At 35.5% G+C, this 25,927-nt stretch overlaps 2 protein-coding genes across 8 annotated transcripts in view; one reads left to right on the forward strand and one right to left on the reverse strand.

Moving 5' to 3' along the window:
• LOC145241414 (uncharacterized) overlaps nucleotides 1-25,927 on the reverse strand; it is a 607,975-nt gene that overhangs the window by 153,633 nt on the left and 428,415 nt on the right. The gene's annotated exons all lie outside the window — the stretch shown is intronic.
• LOC145241415 (uncharacterized) overlaps nucleotides 7,960-25,927 on the forward strand; it is a 129,097-nt gene continuing 111,129 nt past the window's right edge. The window contains exon 1 of the mRNA XM_080104350.1: nucleotides 7,960-8,909. Coding sequence (XP_079960476.1) covers nucleotides 8,260-8,909 — 650 coding nt within the window. The 5' untranslated portion in view covers nucleotides 7,960-8,259. The remainder of the gene's footprint in view (nucleotides 8,910-25,927) is intronic.

Consider the following 25,927-nt stretch of genomic DNA (forward strand, 5'->3'; position numbering starts at 1 on the left):
AGCATCAGAACAGATACTGCACTTTGACCCCAACCTGAAGGCTAGATTAAGCGTATATATAGTTGGATATAGAAATAGAAATGTCGGATTTTACTAGAATGCTGAGAAGAGATTTCACAGCTTGATCTTAGCCAAAAGTCCAAGGAACCATAAAACTAATGTTTTTATGGCGACACTTTTTCAAATAAAAAAGATAATGATTTAATTTATTATTATTATTATTATTATCATTTAATGGAGATGCGTAGTGTACTATTAGTTCTATTGCTGTAAGACCGTCCTCCCAAAGATTATCTCCTATTTTAAGGGAGCGGTTGTAACCGTCTTAGGTATTACATCTTCTCTTAGAGGAGGAGGTAATGTAGTATATGTTCTGTTTTCAGCAGACCATATATTCAGGGACTACCTTCTTATATATAATCATCCACATACAGTACTGTTTCGCTGTTTCACAGCTCATCAGTGTAGCTAGACAAGCAACTACCTCAAGCCAGGATCGAAACCCAATCGCCCAAGCGACAGTCGGAGTTTCTAACCATTGTACTATATGGGCAGTGAATTAACAATGTTTTGACATTGTCCAAATACCTAAGCATCACTTCATACGCTAATGGTAATTTGTATATCACTTCCCAATATGCTCAACCTAAGATAGGGAGCATTTTATATATATATATATATATATATATATATATATATATATATATATATATATATATATTTGGGGTAATTGCGCCAAGTCCAGAGTAAATGCGCTAACTAGTTTGGCAACCATGCATATAAAGAGCATATTTTTTACTTGGCACAATTACCCTAAAGTAGGGTTTTATATATATATATATATATATATATATATATATATATATATATATATATATATATATATATATATACTAGCAGGGAGACCCAGCGTTGTCCAGGATTTAATAAGAATCAACAAATGTTCCACTCTCCCATACTTTTATTGCCATCGAAATCAGCGAAATCGACCATGTTTTAAGCAAATCGATTGATTGCCTGCTCTAATTAGGGACCCCTCCCTAGCAGTGTATCAGAAGGAAGTTTTGCATGCCTCTTCGCAGTGACTTAGTCTACAATACATTGTAGTCTACATTGCACTGTAGAGAATCTACTGCTGATTTTATAAAATTTTCTGTAAATAATAACTTCACTTAAAGTTTAAAATGCAAAAGTCAAGTACCATGTTTCAAGTGCACTTTTAAAAGAAACATTCATTTCAAACGCGCCTCTGTCTTATAAAAGAATCTACAGTTGATTTTATACGCTGGGCCTTTCTGCTTGTGTCGTGATAAAACTTCTTAAATACACTTAGCAATAGGCAATTAGCAAAAGGTAATCTATATCTATCTTCTATCTATCTATCTATATATCTATAAAAACAGAGATGTGTGTGCCACAGACGGTTTCTGATTGGTTAATCCAATAATCACATCTCCTAAAAAACTATGGTTCCTACGTTCTTAACTTTACCATAAAATATTATGCCCTTATTTATTGTCCATCTTAGGAGGGTCTATTTTTTCCCTAACTTGCCATTTACAAATTACAAAATTACGAAACTTACACCAGCCATCACAATCCAACCTCCGACACCACGTCCGCCATTACACCTACACCATCCTCACTATTAGTACTATTACTATTCCCAACACACACACGCACACACACACACACACTGGCGCTAGCCGCACACACGTACACACAACACGAAAACAAACGCTGTCCTCCAAAGGACAGACTATTAGTACTACTACTATTCCCAGCACACGCGCACACACACACACGTTCACTACCGTCCTTGTGTACGTCACGTTGTTATGGCAACCAAGCCCGCTGACTTTCACACCATAAACACACACAGTAAATCTGATTTTCTTCATTTTCTCATTTTATTACTTTAGTATGTTCCCGTTTATAACAACTTACTATTAGACAAACCCTACTGGAAACCACAATAATAAACCTTGACCAGCTTAAATTACACAAATATAATTGCCGACTGTCCATCCAACACCACTACTAAACAACACGTTCTTTTATAATCACATACACCTTGTTTATTATACTTTTTTTAAACTTACTTTTTCACTTAGCACATTATCTTTAAATTTTAAACAATAACATCATCTTTCCTAACAAAACTCCTTTTTTTCAATTTTTAATACTTTTCGACTACTTGCTATTTACAACAAAAACATTACCACTATTTTTGTACAGTACAAAATGATTTGCCAATCCTGCCAAACCATCATTCCCCTCCCCTTTACTTTTTTTTTCACGGTTTCTTATTTCTATTAATTCCCTGGATAACCACTGATTGGGTACTAATTAACTATTACATTATTACTGCAAATTTTGGCTACAACTGGTGTTCTTTTTTTATGTTTTTTTTGTTTTTTTTTTGCGTTGTTCTGTTTGGTTGGCTGCATACGGGTAATGTCCAAGATCAGTACTCGGAAAATTCAAACTACCTGAAGAGGATACGGGTTGTTATAGAACGGAGTCATGGAATCAAGACACGAAAAAATTTTTTTTTTTTTTTTTTTTTTTTTTTTTTTTTTTTTACACTTTTATTACGAAACAAAGAAATTACTTTTAAACAAAAAAAGGTACCCGTGCACTTATTGATCCGTGTTGAAATAATAACGTTATTATTTAAAAAGCCATTCTTCACATGGGGAGGGGGGTGTTTTGTACCTACTCTGTACTTTAACCTTACAATTGAATAATAAAAAAAAACTTTAATTAAACTTGGAAATACGATTTAAAAAAATAGCTCTTGTATTAAAACAAATTTTATTCAAAAAAATAATTTTAACGCTTTACGACGAAAGAAATTATTTAATATAAATTATATATAAAATTCTATTTAATTATATATGTATTAAAGTCTCTTAATATTTTTTGTTTCGGGGGGGGGAGTGTTAAAAATAAATTTCGGAAATCGTAATACTGAATTTCACATGATAATGGTATCTACGTATTCCTCGTGTTTTAAGATGATTATATCCAAAAATTACGAAAATCGATAAGGTAGAAAATTTATGAAAGAAAATGAATTTGATGAAAACGATCGTAAGATAAAGAGTTCAAAAAGGAGGTAATTTTCGATTTCAACAAGATTGTCGAAATTTTTCACCTGATTAAAGTTGGGGTTATTTTTTTGGGGGGGGGGGTAATAATTCGGTAATATTCAGGTAATTCCGACTACATAATTTGGAAGTTACCATTGTAAATTATTAGAATTGACCAAAAACAGTAGTAATTATTTTATCTGAAAACTCTTTATCCACTACAAAATTTCGTTCCAATAGTGTAAAAGCACCAAATATTTGTTTTATTTGATATTATGAGTTTTTTGGGTTTTTTTTTTTTTTTATAACACAAGCGGTATTAAAATTAAAGCAATTTTTTTTTTTTCGTATCTTGACTCCGTTCAGTTTCGTATCCACTTCCGGTAGCTTGATTTTTTTTCCGAGCACTGATCTTGGACATTACTAGCATACGAATACAAAAGTAGGTGATTGGTTGTTATGGTTTTAAAAACTGCCCCCCCCCCCATCACATACGCAAAAAAGTAAAGTTGAAAAGACGTCCTTAAAATATAAATGGATTCATTTGTTGATCTGTGACGAAAATTATGTACCTATGCAGAATATGGACCGTGTTGCAATGCTAACGTTATTTAGGGTGCTTCTACGCTTTATCGCCGAAACTGGAGACGCTATTTTATTTCGAGCACCTGCCGATTAGAATGGTCGAAGTTAGAAATAACAAAAAAATTAAACTAGATATTAATTACTTCTGGAAAGAACTATGAAAAAAAAAAAGTAAATAACGTGAAAGAGAACATATATCGATAATTGTTTAATTTGAAATGTTTCGATTTAATAAATGAAAACGGGAAAGTTTTTCATTTAATTTTACGTTAATTGCTTCTTTCCGGAAGCAATCGTTCTCCAGTTTAATTTATTTTATGCTTCGGCCATAGTTTAAAATACTGATTTCTCCCTTGGATTTTAACGGCAGGTGCACGAAATAAAATGGGGTCTCCAGTTTCGGCGATAAAGTGTAGAAGTACTTTATTTACAAACCCAATCTTATGATGGGGGGGGGGGTAACTATTCTGTACTTTCACCTAACAATAAACGAAAAATACCCTAAAAATTTAACTTAAGTCCTATCCAAAAACAGCATGGTCTGTATTCTGCACAAGTACCGAAAATAATAAAACCAATTAACACGGAGAGGGGTAATTGACCCGAACCTTAAGTCGGGGAAAAATCACATTTGTTGAATCTAATGTCTGTACTTCAGCTGGGCCATTTCCGCTCTATTATGTAAATGGCAATCATTCAGGTCAATACGAGTCCTAATCTGTAGTATTAACATTATATATATATCTATAAGTATATCTAGAAAAGTGACATTTTGTGTGCATCTGTGTGTGTTCCCTACTAAACTACTGTCAATTTTCGGTCTAGAGACTCGAGATTTGATATAAGGGATATTGAGATTTGGGAAAATCTTTTAATTAGTTTTCAGACAGAAATTTGGCTGTCAAAGTTCAACGATTTGACCTTTGAAAACTCTAAAACTCCTCCGCCAATTTTGGGTCTAAACACTTGAAATTTTAGATGTAGATTACCTGGACATGAGTCAAACTTATATATATATATATATATATATGCACATAAAGTTATAAACAGAACATAGGTCCCGAGCAAAGCCGGGTTTAAGTGCTAGTTAGCAATAAACTAACTCCTTCTCAAAGAGAGAATGCAAAGCCTGGGAGGGTGGACCTCCTAGAACTACACAGAACCAGAATTACACGATAATCAACAGGAATCAGGTCATTACAAGAATAGTCTAAACTTTGTTGATTTTGGGAAAATAATGATATTGAGATTGTTCAGAATTTTTATTACCTTGGTGATACTGTTGACGCAAAGGATGGAGTATGTGCTAGTGTGATGGCAAGAGTTAGGACCGGATGGAGTAAGCTCACAGAACTTTAACCATTTCTTATCAGAAGAACATAATGATTGTTGACAGAGGGAAAAGTCTATTGGACATGTGTACACAGTGTGATAATGCATTGAAATAAAACTTGGCCAGTGGTGGGTTGAGGATATGCATTGCATGGAGAGAAATAATATAAGAATGATAATTTGAGTCTTAAAGACAAGCTTAGCTCTAATGAGGTCAGAGAAAGATGAAATCTGAAGAGTATAAGGAGGTATGGGCAGAATAGGAGACTTTGATGGTCATCATCATCACCATATCGTATGAATCCAAACATTCTATTGTTGTCATTGGTTTCCCCGATAATTTTTGTAGAATTCTTTCTAGAAAGACATTGGGTACTTACGGGAGGAACCACGTGAACGTTATCCTAAGTGAAAATAAATTTTAGTGGGACGAACTGGATTCGAGTTTGGAACACCCAGGTCGTCAGTCCATGTTGTTGACCACTAGGCGACCATCACCTCCGACTTTGATGGTATGGCTACGTTGAAAGAACAGATGGGAGTTATTGGTTTCTATATGTGGAACAGTTGAGGTAGCAGGTTAGGTTCACAGGGGAAGGTCAAAGGAAATGTACGAAGAAGTGATAAAAATGGATTTGAGAGAAAGACGGATGAATAAAGACCAGGTCAGAGATAAGTTAGTTTGGATGTCAATTTCTTAAAACCGTCCGATGCATGGCGGTATTTAAAAATAAGCATTAAACTGATGATGATGATTATGATGCTGATAATATTGAAGTAGTAGTAGTGGTCACAATCGTAGTAGTATACAGAAAAATCACGTTGACACACCGGTTTTTGCCAGATCACCGAAGTTAAGCCACGTTGAGCCTGGCCAGTACCAGATGGGTGGCCATTTGAGAAGGCGAGGCGCTGTATGTACCGCAAGGTAAAATACCAGGAAACTGGCGTGGTCTATCCTTTTCTTGAAGGTAGATGGGCCTCTCGTAAGCCGTGGCAGGCACCCATAGATATGAATTACACTACAAACTCGTGTAGTGAGTTCAATCTCGGCTGCAACCGCATGTTACGTTACGAAGTCATCACAAAAAATAACTATCATATAATCCTCTTAGCGTTTCTGAGCGCTGGAACTATTTCTTTACTGTATCTTATTTTATTTTATTTGTTATTGCAGTGACAATATTAGAATCGGGACTCGCGGTGTGTATAGGTCTGGTGATGTTCCAAGTCAATCCTTTGATTGTGTGCTGCAAAGATTCAAGTTTAAATTATAATACTGGGAAATATGAGAAACACACTTTGAATGTGTTTGCTCCCCCACCCCTCTCAATTTGCACACCACTGATCAGGACTCATAACTTGACTTGACCCTTATCTTTAAACTTTTTAACCGACACTTAAAAAAAATTCAAAATTATTTTCAAGGTAAACGCTGTATTTTTATAGAATCACTCCTGTGTCTAAAAGTTTTTTTTGTTTTTTTTTGTTTTTTTAAATAGAGGAGTCATCGCTTATGAAGGCCCGGAGACCATTCTAGGATAAGGGTTAATGAGGAGGCGGTAGTCATTGGGACAGTAGCGTAGTAATCGTTAATAGTGGAAATTTGGTAAATTGCATTACTTAAAGGCAATTAGCAATAAACTAACTCCTTCTCAAAGAGAGAAGGCAAAGCCTGGGAGGGTGGATCTCCTAGAACTGCACAGATTCAGCTCATCAAGAACTTGTTTACGTTGGACTTGGAGATGACCATATCGTAGTCAGCTGGAAAGCAGGTAAACGGAACAGAATTCCACAAGCAGGCGGTTCTAAGAAAGAAACTTTGTTCATGGAATCCACGTTTAGGTTAAGGCACAGATAAAGAGTGGGGGAAATTACTGATAGACGAGTATTTTTCGTGAAAGTTTAGCAAGTGGAAAGGGGTCATAGATTATCAGGATTTAGGGGGTTAGTGATAGGCAATAGCGCGAAGAGGGGAAGGGGGGATGGGCCATGCCTCCGAATCCAAATTGTGATGGTGGTGGGGATCATCCAATAATAATCAAATCTTTCTCATAATATTTCTCAGTACTAGGACTGATATTTGAATTTTGGGGGCATATAATTAAGAAGTTGACCTAGGTATCACTAGGGAATCACAAAACTTTTACACGTCACTAATGGTAAAGTTAAAGGACTTTTGTAAAAAATATTTAGCACCAAATTTCTTTAGAGTGTTCACACGTAATAGCCTAAAAACAAAAGTAGGGTTTCAGGAGAGGGACACACACACACACACACACACACACACAAATCGAAATAAGACTAGAGTGGTTCCATAAATTACCGCCAACACCAAACCAACCGTTGCTTTTAATATCTATTATTAATTTATCATTTAGAAAATAACCGAAAAACTAACAGACAGTAATTTAAGGATAGAATTAACGTTTAAATGTTAAAGTCAAGTATAGTGGTTCATTTGTGCCGTTTAAGACAAAAGAAAAAAGCGTTCATTTTCCGAACACGCCTTCAAGTAACCACTTTTATTTTATTTTTTTAATGCTGCAAAAACCCAGTTGGGCGTTACCATCAACATCACAACGTTAAGGGCTTTCCCTTTTTTTTCTCTTTTAGTTTACAATTAGGGAACACGAATGCGGCTAACTTCTTTAGTTGTAACCCACCCTCCTCCTCAACTAAAGAAGACAACAGTATCGTTTCACTTGCCACAGATAATAAAAACGGGTTCATCTCCTAAAGCTTTGAGTTATCCATCACTGATCTGGAACCGGTGATGCTCGTGGAGGTGGAGGTTGTGGTGAAGAAGAAGAAGAAGAAGAAGAAGAAGAAAAAACCGGGACTCCTTCGTTTTGGTTTTCTTCGTCTTCTTCCCATCCTCATCAGCTGCAACCTCACAACGGCGAGCATCAGCAGCAGCTGTTTTTCCGTTTTAGTAGTAGTGCCATTTCTATGTGAAGCGAAGGTCTGTGAGGAGGTAGGTACACTGATAAGGAACGTTGAGAGGTAAATAACTAGCAACAGTGTCACAACATCGATGGCGACATTCTTACGAAAAGGATCAAAACACCAGTTTGTCTTCTTTGCCAACGAAACAACCTGTCGTCGACCGTAGCGCCGGACACATGGACTAAGGACGGAATCGTAAATCGATCAGAGTTCTTTAGACACTTCAATGTTTTCAACGCTTTAAAAAAAAATTTTTTTCAATGGGTTATAATAATAATAATAATAATAATAATAACCAATGCAAACGAACCATACCCCGACTTTAATTTTTTTGGCCTTAATTTTAATCACAAACTATAGGACCACCATTAACAACAACAAAACTCCTACTTTCGTCCCCATGCACCCTTTCCAGATGTTGTGTTTGGGCCTTGCGGCTGCGCTGCTGCTCTTGTTGGCCCCAAACGCCGACGCTCAAAGACCCGGCTATCTCACCGTGGCACCACCAGCGCCGCAACAACCGGCCACAATAGATGACGCCAGAAGACCCGTTAAAGCCATCAAGCCAGAGATTTTCACAACTTCGTATTTGCCAGCTGCTTCACCGGCCGGCATGGTCACTTCCATCGCTACAAACCTGGCCGGGCAACAGGAGCAAGAGAACACCGTCGACAACAAACTTGCAATAAGTACGTCCCAGTCCTTCCCCGAACAACAGTCATATTCCCAACCAAGAATCAAACAGGATATTATTACTTTCCCGAAGGTTTCCCCGCAGTATTTAACCAAACCTTCGAGGACCAATAATGTTCGACCCCAACAGGGCGGTTTTCCCAATTACCCGGACGAGGAAGCGAAAGTATTCCCCGAATTGTTACCTGTGGTCACTTTAGTGGAGAAGTTACAAAGTCAAGTCTTAGATTTACAAAGAATGCGAATTGAAGACCGGTGAGTTTTGGACTAATTCGATTATTGATTTCAGTTAAATCCTATTTCAGTCACTAAAATTATTTAAGAGTATTTTTGCAACAGTATTTACCAAATTTTTTTTTTTTTTTTTTTAATTAAAAAAAAATTGAAATGTTTTTCGGTACGTGTGCATCTATATTACTGCGCTGAAATTATAACTTTATTTAGAAACCCATTCTTAACATGGGGAAGGAAGGGTGTTTTGCAGCCAACTATTCTAAACTTTTCACCTAACAATTTAATAAACTAAAAATATCGTGAAAGTTTAATTTAATTTGAAAATACGGTACTCATGCACTTATTGATCCGTGCTGAAATAATAACGTTATTAAAAAGGCCATTCTTGACATGGGGAGGATGTTTTGTAACTATTCTGTACTTTAACCTTACAATTGAAAAAAAACAAACAAAAAAAAACGGTGCTAGTGCAGGCAGAGTAGTGATCCGCGCTATATTTTTTTAAAATCGCATTTTCAAGTTTAATTAGTTTTATGGGTTTTTTTTTTATTCAATTGTAAGGTTGAAGTATAGAATAGGCACAAAACACCCTCCCCTCCCCATGTTAAGAATGGCTTTTTAAATAATAACTTTATTATTTACGTCCGGACCAGGGACCACTCTTTTCACTAGTACCAAAAAAAAAAAAAAACATATCATAAAACTTTAATTAAACTTGGAAATACGATTTAAAAAATAGCGCGGATCAGTAAGTTCATTTACTGCATTAGCACCGAAAATACTATAATATATAAAGCGCGGTAACAAGCATCTGTTTTTCTTCGCGTCTATATTTATGTCTCGATTAGAAACATAACATTAAGTTATCGCCTTTTGACTTGTTTATAAAAGTGACGACTATATTTTCGCGGTCGAGTTTGCGGTGCTAGTGCACTTATTGATCCGCGCTATATTTTTTTAAATCATATTTCCAAGTTTAATTAAAGTTTTTTTTTTTTTTTTTTTTTTTTTTAATTCAATTGTAAGGTTGAAGTATAGAATAGTTACACCCCCCCCCCTTGTTAAGACCGGCTTTTTAAATAATGTTATTTTTCAGCACGGATCAATAAGTGCACGAGTACCGAGTTTTTTGTACTTCTACAGAATTTGAACCGAACTAGTTTAATTAATATTATTACATGAATTTAAGTTTTAGATTTAGTCTCACAAAAATTGGTTCGGTTAAATTCTGGAGAAACACAGAAGCACTTAGTTTCAGCGTTTCTTCACGTGTACGTTACAACTTTGTTTTTGATTTTATTACTTTTTCTTTCAAACATTTTAAGATTTTCTATTAAAATAACCTTATGTAAAATAACTAGCGGGACCTGTGGAAATTCCACGGGGAGCTCCTTCCATGTGTAATATATCGATGTTGGCATTATGTGGATGTTCAGTGTAAATAGAGGCGTTCTGATATTATTGTAGCTTTTTTGTTGAAACTGAAAATATTTATCTAAGCTAGCACGAACACCCAGTAAAGCCCGGTCGTAAAGAACGCTTGGATATATTTTAATTCTTGCAGATTTCGTATATATTATTATAATGTTCTATCGATTTATTTTTATATATGACTTTGGTGCATTAGCTTGAATCGAAACCGAAATAAAAACTTATGAAAAAAAATATACAACTTCAGCTATAATCGAAACCGAAACCAAAACTTATGAAAAATTCTTGATAAAATTATTTATAACAAGAAATAGAACATAACAATTAAACGACTCTGTAAGCGTGACACACAAAAGAACACACGCTATCGTATTAATATATAGATAACTTACATGACAGGAATACGATTTAATCATTAATTTATTTTCAATATTATTGTGCTTATGCATTTATGTTACCGTGCTGAAATAATAACGTTATTTTGAAAGCCATTCTTAACATTGGAGAGTGTTTTGTAACTATCCTGTATTTCTACCTAACAATTTAAAGATATTGTGAAACTTGAATTTAATTGAAATACTATATAAAAAAATAACACGGTAACAAAAATGCATACGAATCTTTGTGTGGGCGAGGTATTTCGGTTTCCTTATTTTTATTTTTTGATTAATCGAATAATGTCTGTAAAATATTCGGCGCTAAATATTAATAACGATTTTGTAGCTCCACCCCCTTAAAACTTATTTTTTTATTTATAACTCGCATAAATTTCCAGTTTCCGGGAATTAATAAGGACCTATGTGTGGTATTTCTCTCCCAGCGCGAAAAATGACGCTAGGGTCAGAGAGCAGAGGACTGAAAAGTAAGCGCACAATAGGGACATTTTGACCTTGCAAAACATTCCTGTGCATCCTCATCAGCATTTCTCAGCAGAGGCGCCCCAGGCGAACCTCTTAAACAGAAATGGTAAAGCCTGGAAGGGTGGACGGGACGGACCTCCTAAAACTGCATAGGAACTAGCACATTTACACCGCAACCAACAGGGACCAAGTCATTACAGGAATGATCTCTGTTGATTTTTGGGAGCCGAAGATAATCTGTGATTTTGAGGCCAAGAGAAAAATCCCCTGCAATCAAGTTTTTTTTTTTTTTTTTTTTTTTTTTTTTTTTTTTTTTTGCAATCAACAGGGAACGGGGGCATTACAAGAATTATCTAATCTCTATTGATTTTAGCTCCCCCGGCCTTAACCCCATATTGCCATTTCTTTCTTTATTATATATATATATAATATATATATATATTACTTTCTATAATTTTCAAGCTATAAATAGCAAAAACGTCGTCTTTGTTGTTTATCAGGCGGGAATGCCACCCTCGCCCCGTTATTACTATATATATATATATATATATATATATATATATATATATATATATATATATATATAAGGGTAATTATGCAGAATATGGACCGTGCTGAATTAATATTATTTAGAAACCCGTTCTTAACATGGAGGAGGGAAGGCGTTTGTACTTTCACCTAATAATTTAATAAACAAAAGATATCCGAAAACTTTAATTTAATTTGAAAATCCAATCCAAAATAAAGCACGGTCCGTATTCCGCATATGTACCCAAAATGTTTTTTAAAAGGGTGCTTTTTTATAATTTTATTTGAACAGAACCAAATCGACTTTTGTAAACTGAACCCAAAACTTACGTTAAGGGTTAAAAAATTTTTTTAAATACACCTGTCGATAAAGAGTATCGGGCAGTGATATATCCTTTTGGGGTGTGTGGAGTTATTCCCTAATTAATATTACCCTCAGGCCCACTCTGACCCGGTCTGGTAGTACTATCATATGGTTTAAATATAATTTGACCCGGGCACGACACTAACTTAACTCCGATACCTTGTGACATGGCGTTTTCTTCAACCCCATCCCACCCAAACATTGAAATCCATATTCTACAGTTTCTTTCTACTTTTTTTTTCTTTATAACTACCCTGTTTTCCACCCCCCTATCATCCCAATCGCCCTGGGTATTACACAAAATGGTTCTCATATACTTGTCTTCCTATTTTTACTTTCGTTTTTTTTTTTTTTTTTCTCTCGCTCACATGCTCCTATTTCGAATTTGCAACAGTGGATCGTCGACATCAATGAACTTACGAAAGTAGAAACAAGGAGACAAAATGTATATGAGAACTCAAAAATCTTTTTTTTTTTTTTTTTTTTTTTAATTTCGAATTAAGTAAAAATTCCATTTTTACTAAATTTAAAAATGCATTTTTTTTATAGTATTTTCAAGTTAAATTCAATTTTACGATGTTTTTTATTAAATTGTTAGGTAATTTGCTCAAATAACTTTCTATATTTAGTAATCAAGTAAAGAAAATTAAATTTTTACTTGATTAAAGAAATGATCTGCTTTAATTTGTTTTTACTGTGCAATAATTTATATCCGTTTGAAATAAGTCAAACTTAAAAAAAAAGAAAAAAGTCACTGATGTCGGCCCACCGCACCCGCTACGAATTCGAAATAGGGGTATGTGACCGAGAAAAAAAAATGAAAGTAGAAACAGGGAGACAACAAGTACAGGACACGAGAACCTATAAGGTTCACAAAATTGCACCCAATGGTAAGCCCTAAGTTAGGATTATTGTTTTTTTGGGGTTTGTATTACTGTACACATAGATTCGAAAACGTTGTCAAAAAAACAAATATATAACATTATCAAAGGCAAGATAAGTTACTTTTCTACAAAACTGGATACCTTTTTTTTGTTTGTTTTTATTCAATGTAACATGTTTATTCAGCTCTAAAAACATGCAGTGTTTACCGATGTATTGGAAAATTCAAAATGGCGCCCAACACTCTCTTTCTAATCATTCGAAGCCGGGAAGGGAGGGATAACTACTCAACTAGTTCACATATTGACAATTCACAATGTCTACTGAACCGCACGCGCGTATTCGCGATAGAAAACGCATGCGCCTTTACACGCGTGTCTATTGCGAACATTAATCACAAAAAAAGTTGACTTTTGTAAACAAACGACCTACGGTACTTATCCAGTTTCCGTGCTAATTACTGTCAACTTCGCGTCGGTAAATTACGTAAGAAGTTAGATGTCGAAGCTATCATACTATCAGTTGTCAGAAGACAAGACTTAATGAAAGCGTGAAATTCATTAAATTAAGAGAATTCTAAAAACTAAAATGATTTTCAACACGCTCAACGTGAAACCTATCCCTTATGTCAAGAACAGCTTCCTGGAAGCACTAAAGGATGGAGGTGGAGAAACGTTGCATTTTTAAAAAATTAAATTAATCCTCTGGCAGTCTTCCAACTACTTACGCAAAATCCCGGAAGATACCGATACGAAATTTTCGGAGATTTATTCGTAAACGTTGATAGGTACTCGATCTACTAGCTCCAAATATCTTTCACGACACTGTAAATGTATTGCTATATACATGTTTTGTTTGTTAACCATATTTTTCTTTCGTTCGCAAAACACTTTTGGTGAATTTAGCACTTTCTAAACGGTGACACATTTTCAAATCGCTCAGTACATGCATTCTTGTGCATTTGTATCATTTGCAACTTACAGCATTGTTAATTGTCAGCGTGGCTCTTTTGAAACATTTCCAAAAACCCAGCCGTTCTACCGCTTCAGAAAGTGCAGTCAAATTTCGCTACTATGCCACCCGTCGGGACCGAGCAAAACTGACATAGTAACGTAAAAACGGCCTTATTTTCTCAAATAAAAATACCTGTGGACTAAATCTGAAAAAAAAAAAAAATAATAATAATAAATAAAATAAATAAATAAAAAAACATAACACCTACAATAGCAAATTTTTGTATTGAATTTTGTCGGAACCGAGCAAAGGCGATATATATCGAGAGTAGCATGGTAGCGAGATTTGACTGTATCTCACTTCCGATACGATCCTCCACCTATACAAGAGTTAAACCGTGACCATCGTCATATTACGGTAGCCACGGTTGAACACATCCCAAGATGGAGTACTGTTGCCACGTTTGGGGAAGGAGCTACTAAGAGTACACTTTCCTGTCTTGACACGGTACAAAACCAACTCCGAAATCTAATGGGGGGGGGGACCTTTTCGCTTCTCTACTTCTTCATTCCTATCTCTTCTGTCGTTATTTTTATAGTAGGTGCTCGTCGGTGCGCCAATCTATGCCCCCCTCCCCCTGTAAAACGTTCGTAACAAACACTCGTCTATCTACAACAACTGTCAACAATTTCCCCCACTATCTGCACCTAAAACTAAACGAAAGTTCCATGAGCAGAGTTTTATTTTCTCTAGAACTATCCGTCCGTGGAACACAATACTGTGGGGCTGATTGCCGGCTGATCATAACGTGATAGTTTAAGTCCAATGTATATAAGTTCTTGAGTCGGCCTCTTAAATAATTAAACCCAACCCAAGTTCCACCATTACTGATCATCATGACGTTGTCTCACCATCTATCTAACACTTATTAACCCTTATCCTAGAATGGCCTCCTGGCCTTGATAAAGTTATTACCCTCAAGTAATCTATAATATAAATCTCGCCTGTCTGTTTAAATGTATGCATGTATGTGTCTGCCTAAAACTTTCGACAGAGGTGACGGATTTTCACGAGATCGGTATCGTTTTGAAGTTCGACCCTTCGGGTGATAAATATCGAAAAATTGGCTAAAAACAGTAACTTCTTCGCCCTCAACTAGGCACTTTTCTACAAGGAGGGGTCACTTTTTTCGCTGATATTTTCGGAAGTCCTCTCCTCTTTTCGATTGACTAGTCTGGATTTAAACCTACGTCTCTTCCGGTTTGGCGATGGGCGCAACAGCAAAGACGTCACTTTTGTTTTTCACGTTCTTTTCCTCCTTCGCTGTACGGGTTCGAGCCTGCCTGTCTACTACCACTTTTTTTTTTTTTTTTTTTTTTCCCCCCTCTCTCTCAACACACACCTCCAAACACTCTGTTAGCGCCGGGCACATAGGCTAGTAAATAAATAAATGTATATCCGATTCAAGCAAGGGTTCATGTTACAAAAACAATCGCATACAAAACATGTACGGCTTCAGCACAACATAACCCAACCACTATTGACATGCCGTAAAACCAACCAACTTCGCTTATGAAAAGGTTGTTTTAGTGTATGCTTATTTAAACACTAAATTGATTGGAGTTTTAAAATATTTTGAACTTGAATGTTATCAACCGCTAGAGGAATACCAAACGCGACGATTCCAAATTGATTATAGGGTATTTCTACAGAATTTAAACCAAGCTCTTTATTTTATTATTTATTTATTTATTTTAACTCTAAGCCTCTAACTAATTTGGTTCGGATTTAAATTCTTAAAAACGCCGATTATCACAGTCCTCTCGTACGAATCCGAAGATTCTATTGTTGGCATTAGTTTCCCTGATATTTTTCTACTCAGAATGATTTCTAGAAAGACATCAGGTACTTATGGGTGGAATCACGTGAAGGTTAATGATTTTTGTAGAACCAACTGGATTCGAACTTGGAACACCCAGGTTATTAGTTCGTGTCGTTAACCACTGAACGGCCGTCTCCTCCCGCCGATTATAATAAACGGCTTCTATTGTTTTAGAATTTCAGATTGGATGCGTTATTATTTTTATTTAGTTGATCCACTCTTGTTAAAGGTTTAAATAAACGTTATATAACTGGTGTCTGTATATAAATCAGTACTACCTACAGTCACCGTGTACATAACGAATCAGCACATTTACAGTCACTGTACAAGGCTATTTACTTTACAAAGTCAAACATGAAGCCAGTTTTTAAAGGAGCACTTTTACTCTTGTAAAATCACGGGTCACTTCGATATTCATATTGTAGACAGCCCTTCTCCACTATCTGATCTTCGAAAACGGTAAATTTTCAGATTAGGTCCACCTCCACAATTTTCTTTAAAATTACAACTTTTATAGGGTTTCCACTATGCTGAATACGAAAATCGCATTGAAAATTTGCAGAAATAGGTAGTTATCAAAATATAAAAAGTTGTATTATGCATTGTATTCTTTGGCGGCCATCTTTTTACGCGCGTGCGCGCCATAAACAAATCTACTCATCTATGACTGACACTGCACGCGCGTAAAAAAGATGGCCGCCAATGAATACAATGCATAATGCAACTTTTTCTATCTCGATAACTACTTATTTCTGCAAATTTTCAATGCAATTTTCGTATTCAGTATCGTCAAAAACCTATAAAAGTTGTCATTTAAAAGAAAATTGTGGAGGTGGACCTAATCTTAAAAAAAAAAAAATACCTAGAAAACTATTGGTTTGGGGAGGGGGTCGTTACTTATGATTGATAAGTGAAAAGTTTTGCAGGACTGCAATTTGAGATCTTATCTGCCTGACTACACAACACAAACCGACAATACGCAAACGAAAAAGCTACGCAACAAGTAGCCAATCAGTTTGTTAGGAATAAAAGGTAACACTGTTCCAGATTGTTCCATGCAAACATTTTTAAAAGCTATACATTTCCAGCCAACAAATCCGCACACACTTCATCTCTGTTGAGGAAATAATACCTTACTATGTTTGTCATTAGAATGTGAGTTTCTTTAGTTATCAGATGCTGAGCAACAGTGCCACTGCTGAGGTTTCAACATGAAACCTAAAGAAGGTTGGAGATTATATCAGCCGAAACGTTGTAAAAATAACGCTCAACATGAGAACGGTAGTCCGAATAATCGAAATAAGAATTCTTAATCCTCATCTAAAAAAAAATTCAGAAACACTGTTGATGTTTCACCACGCCACCGTGAATCTCCATCACTAGCATCGCCAACAATGCAACAAAAGGGAGGTGAGGTGGCTCGATAGTTAACGACACGGACTGACAACCAGAGTGTGCCATGTTCGAGTTTGGCTCGTTCCGAAGAAACGCTTTCACCTAGGGACATTGGCAACCTTCACGCGGTCTCTCCCATAAGTACTCGATATCCTTCTAGAAATAATTCTTAATAGAAAGACATTAAGGAAACAAATTCCAACAAAAGCATCATGAATGAACAACAACAAAGGGTTAATACTACTACTACTACTCGTTTCTATCCTATAAACTTTTTAGCTTTCGTATAAACCAAGCATGAGATATACACACACAAACTGCCTAGATTGATAATTAAACTTCCTTATGCACTTTGTCGTAAACAAACTCTCGTCCTAACGCAACGCAACAACACATGCACATCTACGTTTTCAACCGTTTATTTATCGGTAATTTATTTTTTTATAATTGTATTTTATTTGAGGGTTTTTTTTTTTTTACACGGGCATCACATTATCAAGGCCAATAGGCCACTCAAGAATACGGGTAAAAGAGTGTACAGTAGAAATTGGAAAATATAGTAATCATTAGTAATGAAAATTCGGTAAATTTGTTAACTCATATGGAACGGCTCATCAAGAACTTATTTACGTTAGACTTGAAGACAACCATATTGTACTCAGCCGGAAAGCAGGAAAACGAAAGACAATTCCACAGACGTGCAGTTCTAAGAAAGAAGTTTTGATCATGGAATCTACGTTTAGGTTTCGGCACAGATAAAGAGTAGGGGGAATTATTGATAGTGTTTACAGCTAGACGAGTGTTTCTTGTGAAAGTTTGGCGAGGGGAAACCATAGACTGAAGCTCAGTCGAACACTTTCCATGAAAATAATGATACATCAGAGACAAGCTCGCAACATCTCTTCTGTGAGATAGAGGTTGCAGGAAAGATAAAAGGACATCTCCTACGAGGCTACAAAGTCTATTTTGAACTCTATCAAGCCAGGACAAGATCTTTCTAGCAGCTCCTGCCCAGATGTGGCAACAGTATTCCATCCTTGGACGTATCTGACTATTATATAGATAGAGAATTGCATCAGCAGTGAGATATCTACTGGATCGATAGAAAGGTCCCACCATTTTGCCAGCGGCCCTGGCAACAGATTTGATGTACGTGTTCCATTTAAGATCAGGAGTAATTGTCAATCCCAGAAGCTTGTCAAAACTTGAGGCCTCCTGAAGACGAGAACCATTCATTTCAATTGATGCCAAATGTGGATCAGAATGTTGATGTAAAGAGAGAAGCTTGGTTTTAGATTCATTAAAAATAACCAGCCACTCCTTTCCCCATTGTACCATGTGCTCAAGATCAGAGGAGAGAGAATCGGAGAGAACTTGGTCGTTAACTGTCTTAGATGTGCTACCATAAATGGTAGTGTAATCAGCATAAATGTCTACAAATGATGTAAACATGTGATTTGGAAGATCATTAATGTAGATCAGGAAAAGAGTTGGGCCCAGGATGGACCCCTGAGGAACACCAGCATTAATACTGTGAGCTTCTGATTTTTTCCCCTCAACTACTACTCTTATGAACCTATCAGAAAGAAATGATTTAATAATTGAGAAGACATGTCCAGCTATACCATAGCTAGAGATCTTGTGAAGTAAACCTTTATGCCATACCCTATCAAAGGCCTTAGATATGTCAAGAGCAGTTGCCCTAGAAAGGTTGCCTCCGTCGAGATTTGCTAATCCTATGAGATATAACTGTAAGCACATCTGCTGTAGAAATAGCAGAACGGAAACCATATTGAGTGTCACTAAGGTTATTTTTGTTGAGATGGTTGATTACTTCTGTATTTAACAGATTCCAGCAACTTGCTCATGACGCACAGGAGACTTATTGGCCTGTACTGAGAGGGGGATGAGGGATCACCTGAATTCTTAAATACAGGGCATACTGATGAGATTTTCCAGGGTGATGGGAAGCTATCCCCCTTAAGACAACGTTTAAACAGTTTTGTAAGTATGAGCGCTAGTTCTGATTGAAGTTTTTTGAGTACTATAAATGGAATACCATCAGGGCCGGTTGCTTTACTGGAATCAAGGTTTTTTATTAGCTTAGCAACATCACGTACAGATATATGTATATCACATAGCGTGTTTTCTGATACAGGAGGAAATATTGGGGGTTGGCGGCCTTGGTCACAAAGGGTAGAATTAGCTGCAAAGTTCTTGACAAAGAGTTTGGCTTTGTCTGATGCTGACGAGATTACCTCAGGTCCATTGATAATAGTTGGGATAGAGCACACGCTTCTGTTCAGGATTCTGTTTGCTATTTGCCAAAACTGGTTGGGAACCAAGCCGCTGCTCAGCTACTTTGAACTTGATGGATTGAGCGTACAACTCTCTTGTGTTCTTTATTACTTTCTTACATGATTGCTGGCAGTCCTGAAAGCGGCTTTAGTTTCCATACATATATTACGTTTGAAGCAGTGGAAAAAGTGATTTCTGTGCACAATGGCAGCTGCACATTCTGGAGAGAACCATGGCTGGCTGTTAGGTTTTTGCTGGAGCTGTTTCGAGGGTATGAAATGGTCAATACCTACAATTAACCATTCCGTCAGGTCTGATACCATAGAGGACACCTCTTTTTTAAACATGGAACGTAGAGGTAGATCCGATATAAATGTACGGAAGCTATCCCAGTCAGCCTTAGTGTGTCGATATACTGTACGATGGAGGGGTACGTCTGGGGACTTTTTACATTTCATTTTTATCTTAATTGATACAACAGAGTGGTCGGAAGATCCAAGAGGAGACAGAACAGAAACTGAACATAGTTCAGGGCAAGTTGTGAGAAAAAAGTCTAGTAGACTCGCATACTGGCCGTCATTGTCGGGCACACGTGAACAATCTGAGTGAGGTCATAAGCAATGGAGAAATCATGACAGAACCTCCTTTCATCATCGGTCTTGTTTGATTAGGTCAACCATTCGACGTTGTGAACATTGAAGTCTCCACATACGTGAATGTTAGCTGAAGGATAAGCAGATAGGACTTGGTTAATTTTCTCAGATATGCTTTTAAAGATAGTAACTCCGCTGTTGTGAGGGCGATAGAGAGTAAATATAAATGCAGTAGTGTGAGCTAATGCAACCAGGAAGCACATATAGGGTAAGTTAGGATCTTCTCTGGAGATGTCCCTACCACATGGAAAGCCATCTTTAATATAGGCACATATTCCATGCCCATTGATCTTGGGTCAGATTTAGAAGTTAATTGTTGCAATGTTTCATCGTCGCAGCAATAATTAAATTACATAGAAAAATGAATCCCGCACTCGTTAAAATGTTTTTACTTTTTAATTGGAAGATTATTGGAGGTCATCTTGATTGATAGTAATCTTAAGAATCTTTTTAAATCGCTGTAATCAGCAGTTTACATTCAATGAAGTTTTGTTTTTTAACATTATTATTAATGCATGAGTCGAAACGAATTTAACCATATGCAATCATCAATGTTGCACAAAACACTTAACGAGCAAAAAAGTTTAGTCATTATTCAAAATAATTTTCCGTTTAAAATGTTCGTCTTTCATTAATCCTTTAATAGAATAAAAATAAAATGTTTTAGTGGGGCAGGTTATCTCAATATTCCATAAGAATCTTACACTTAGTGATACAAGCACCAAGTGAAAGATTGTTTCAGCAATCTATGCCCGGCTATTAAAAAAAAATAAAAAGTAAAAAAAAAAGAAAAAAAAAAAAATTAGAACATCACGACAAGAATGCGAAACTAGCAATATCTGACTTTTATTAAATTAGTAAGTCGCCCGGCGTTGTCCGGTCGTAAAATACCCTTTAAAGATATTTTAATTCATGCAAATTTCGTATTTATTATTAAATAGCCAATACTACTCTATTGATAATTATGTTGTACCTAATATGTAGTAGTGATTTCAAAAGTAAAAAAAAAACAAAAAACTTGGGTGCCATTGGCTAGAATTGAAACAAAAACATATAGCTCTCCAGCCTTATTCGTTATTATCTGTACTGTCGTTACGTAAATAAGTTTGTAAAAAAATAATGTTGTGAAATGTATACTTGCGCATGTGTAACAGAGCACTTTAAGTCGATTTAAAGCTATTAATTTTTTCTGCTTTTCTTCCCTTATCAGCTATTTTTACGGGCTAACGACCAAATTAAATTTATTCCACAGGTCCAAATCTTGTGTGTGTGTGTGTGTGTTGGGACGATTAATCGGAATCGGAACTTTTGGGGGAACTAGTCTCGGAAAAATGTGTGCTTATTTTCTGATGCTAAAAACGATCGTTTTTTTTTGTTTGTTTTTTTTTTTAATTTAATTTTGTTAAGAACACAATAAATCTTCCACTGTTGGTATTAATGTTAAAAAATAAATATTTATTGATTTTTAAACAACCAGTAGAACTAAAATCCATAAATCCTCCCATATAAGTTTGTTTTTACTTGTGAGAAAATATTAGGTACGTGCAAAATGAATGCCGATGCTCAAAATGTATAAACATTTTGACCCCTCCCTTTAAAAATTCACTAAAAATCAGGAAATTAACCAATTTTAATTAAATTTTCAGTATTTATCAAATGATCACAGAATATAATGAACTAATTATTCTTATTTAAAGCTTAGTGGAAATGTATTTTCTTTAAACAAAATATATCTTTACTAAAATTATAGTTTTCAGTAGTAAATAAAAAACGCAAGAATTTATTTTTGCTTTTTTAATATATAAAGCATCGTAATTTGTAACAAAAAAAATAAAATATTTACAGGAACATTACGAAAAAAGCCCCTAAAAATCCGTATTTAATGAATTCGATATAACTCGAAGAAAAATGAATTTCTCGAACTACTGATATTACTATTGAATTAAGCATTGTTTATCTAATATTTTCACACAAAAAATTATAATAGCAAAAATATTATTTATTTTTTTTTAATTACAGATTTCGCATAATTTTTATATGCAAGATTTTAATAATTTCCTTGCTCGCAAGAATGTGAAACTTTCGGTGTAACATATTTTTTATATAATATCGAACAATAATTAAAAAAAAAAAATTTAAAACAGGAACATAAAAATAATTAAATTAAAAAATGATAAAAATTGATACAAACGTTCAGAATAGGAATGTACGGGTGCGCGTCTGGGGAAAAAAATCTGACACCCTTACCTCCTTTTATTATCATGACTTCATTTTGAAACAGCGTTTCGATTGGCTATAATTTTGGACTTTCCTATAATCGTGTTTACAAACGTTTATTTGTTGCATTTTTTGGCGAACAGTAGAATTACTCGCTTTTTGAGGGCCAATTAAGTTATTTTTGCAGGTCTTTACTTTACTAATTATCTTTGAAATAGACCCAGAAAACTAATATTTATCTTTTTTAAAGGATATTTACAATGAATTTATTTAACTTCAAAATTTAGCTGAATTGGTTAGCTCGTCATGAAAACATTTTCCATAACTTTTTTTTTTTTCATGTGTACAAATATTTTTTTCCTTTATGAAATTAACTTTAGTTTTTAATTTTTCAAATACAATCGAAAAGTAGTCGGAAACCTACAAAAAAAATTATGATAAATCGACTTTCAAAACTATATGTCCCCCTATTTTTGTCCGCCCATTTTTGCCCGTACCTAGAAAATATCGAAACATTTAACGTGTATTTTTATGGTAATCGGGGGGTGGGGGTGGGGTACCAGCTTTATAGTTAAATATTTCAATTGATAAAGAATCTGGAATTTAGTATGGAATTGGTAATTGTATTGGAATCGTCCCATCACTAATATACTTATATATATATATATAAGTTCCCCTTTCCGGTGGGTGTGGGGCTAAAACGTATGCGCAACAAGTTATTTTCTATTTATGAAAAAAAAAAAAAAAAAGTGCATAAAAAAAGTAAATGTTTTTGGTTGCCCCATGCATATTTTCACCGTAAGAATGACTGAAAATCTCTTGGGGGTTTCCATAAAAACGTGTGAAAGGTCAGCAATGTCTTGATTTTGGAATTCACAATTTTTTTTTTTATTTAAGACTTCACTCATTTTTCATATAGCTTGAAACTTATCCGTTGCACCCCTTTTCTTGTGACCGTGGGAAATTCTAATGTGATCGGCGACCCCTTGAAACCTACAACCCTCGTACAACTTAATGAATCGACTTCCATCTTAAACTCTTCAAGCAGGATTTGACTCTGTAGAAAACGTTTCGGAACCGTTATAGCTCAGATGGCAGAAATAAAATATTTTCTCTTTGTAGCGAAAGTTTAAGGGCCAAACTGTGACTCCCATGAACCAAAGATAAACGGTATGTTTTGCTGCAGTAGACGCATCGGTATAAGAAGAAATTTGAAAATTCATTAAAAAAAAACATAACACGAGGCAAGATTTTTTTTTTTTTTTTAATTGTTTTTAATAATCCGAACTTTGGCTCCACATAAGCCTTCCTCATTGTGATACAGAGTATTCAAAATGAATAATTTATTTGAAAACAAAAATCCTGTATCGTGTTATGAGGGTTTCTTAGTGGATTTTCAAATTTCTCTTTATACCAATACTGTAGTAAAATTAGAAAATTTCTTCTCTAGAATTTAAAACAATTTTATTCAAGTTTCATCAAAATGTATTCCGGAATGAGCTATAGTCATAACCTCCGTTTAGTCAGTAGAAACAATGGATACTCGCTGTAAGGGTAGTTACGTAATTGTGAGGCAAGATTTGTTCAATCATCAATTACACCTATACAGTATCGACACTGCTCGATTCTCATGACATGTACAGGACTACTAGAAACAACATCAAGATAAGCAGATGACACATGCAGCACCTGGTACTCTCAAATGGTCACCCCTTTTAGTATTGGACTAGGTTTAACATCGTTTAGCTTCTATGGTCTAATGGGAACCGATGTGTTAACTTGATTATGCCGTATATGAGGTATGACAATGGTACTAGTGCACTTATTGATCCGTGCTGAAATAATAACGTTATTTAAAAAGCCATTCTTAACATGGGGAGGGAGGGTGATTTGTACCTATTCTATACTTTAACCTTACAATTGAATAAAAAAGGAAAACAAAACTTAAATTAAACTTGGAAATACGACTTTTAAAATAGCGCGGATCAGTAAGTGTACTAGCACCATGACAACTGGAAAATATAAAACAAGTTGGTTCAGGGTTTTTTTTTTTGTTTTTTTTTACACAGTGGTCACCACTTCTCAAGGCCCAGAAGCCACTCAGGGATACTCGCTGTAAGGGTGACATGTATGTGTTATAGAAATGGAATGGAGTTCTCTCTTGTCTAGCAAAACTATTGCTAGAGATGAGAAAGATGTATGATTTGATGTCTCAAACAAAACTTTCTATTTCGCAGCAAGTCTATTTGGTTGGAAGTAGCCATTTACATAAATGTTCTTATTCCTCGATGTTGTGATGAAAATTCAGAGATGAAAAACCCTTGTAGATAAATTCGCAAAGCTAGAATATCTACCTTGAATGGATTTCTTGATTCAGTCTGTCGTTGCAGAAGCAGTGCACCTTTGCGTGCCATCCAAATTGTTAGTAACCTCGCCAAGTTGCCCATCATCCTGTCTGAAGGTAAATCAAGAATTTGGAAGAATAGCAATTATCTGTATCGCCGTATGTATTGGTTCTTATAAAGTCATTGACAGAAATTGAGCCAAAACAGTAATTTCTTTTATACGTTTAAAACTGGGAATTAATTCAAACTCCCCACAGTGGGGATTCATCTGCAGGAACAGGAGTTTCCGAGAATGTTCTCTGTGGGAAAAGTTCCCTTGAATTAGAGACAAATATAACACATCCTTTCACAACAAAACCTCATTGAAAACTGAAACTGTTCCTTTATTTGGCACGTCACACATATCTACTATATGAAAAGCAAAATGGGCACGAACGTTTGTGTATGTCCGAAAAGCTTTTTGCATTGGGTTCTCGCGTCAGTTTCGTGAGAAGTTTTCACCTACTTCTCAGATCATAATATCTCAGATTCGCAAATGGACACTGTCTCTATCTTTTTTTTTTGTTTGTTTTTTTTTTTTTTTTTTTTTTTTGATAAAGTAAAACAAAATTCCCACCGTGGCATCGTCTCGAGTGTTTTTTTTCTTCTTCTTTTGTATAAAGTAAAACTGTTTGAAAGAGCGGCAAAGCATTTAAATCATCGAACGTTCGATTGACTATGCTTAAATTCATTGCACGCAACTTCTGCTTGCGCGATGATGACATCGGCTAACACCATTGATTTTTTTTTTTTTTTTCACCTTCTTTCCTTCCTTCGCATTAAGAGGTTCGAGCCTGCCTGCCTACTACCACTTTTTTTTTCGTGTTTTTAACCTCACCTTCTCTTCCTTTCTGTTACGGATTCCAGCCTACTACTATTTTTTTTTTTTTTTTTTTAACATCTCTCTTCACCCTGTTGTTTCTGCTGCTTTTCATTGCCACCCTTACTACACCACCGTCCCACACCTGGGCAACGCTGGGTACCCCCGCTAGTGTGTGTAGAATGTTCAAAGGCAACTCTCGAAATGCAACAGCAGACGTGCTCCAGACAATGCGAATTCCAACAATGTATCACTACGCGAGTGAAAGCATACCAGTGTGTTCCACGTACTAATTACTCCGTAAGTGAGAACATACAAGTGCAAAAGAAAATAGATCTTAATGACGTCATTGCTACAAATTATTTACTAAC

Source organism: Euprymna scolopes, chromosome 20, assembly GCF_053919585.1.
Source record: "Euprymna scolopes isolate OS-2025 chromosome 20, ASM5391958v1, whole genome shotgun sequence".
Lineage (NCBI taxonomy): Eukaryota > Metazoa > Mollusca > Cephalopoda > Sepiida > Sepiolidae > Euprymna > Euprymna scolopes.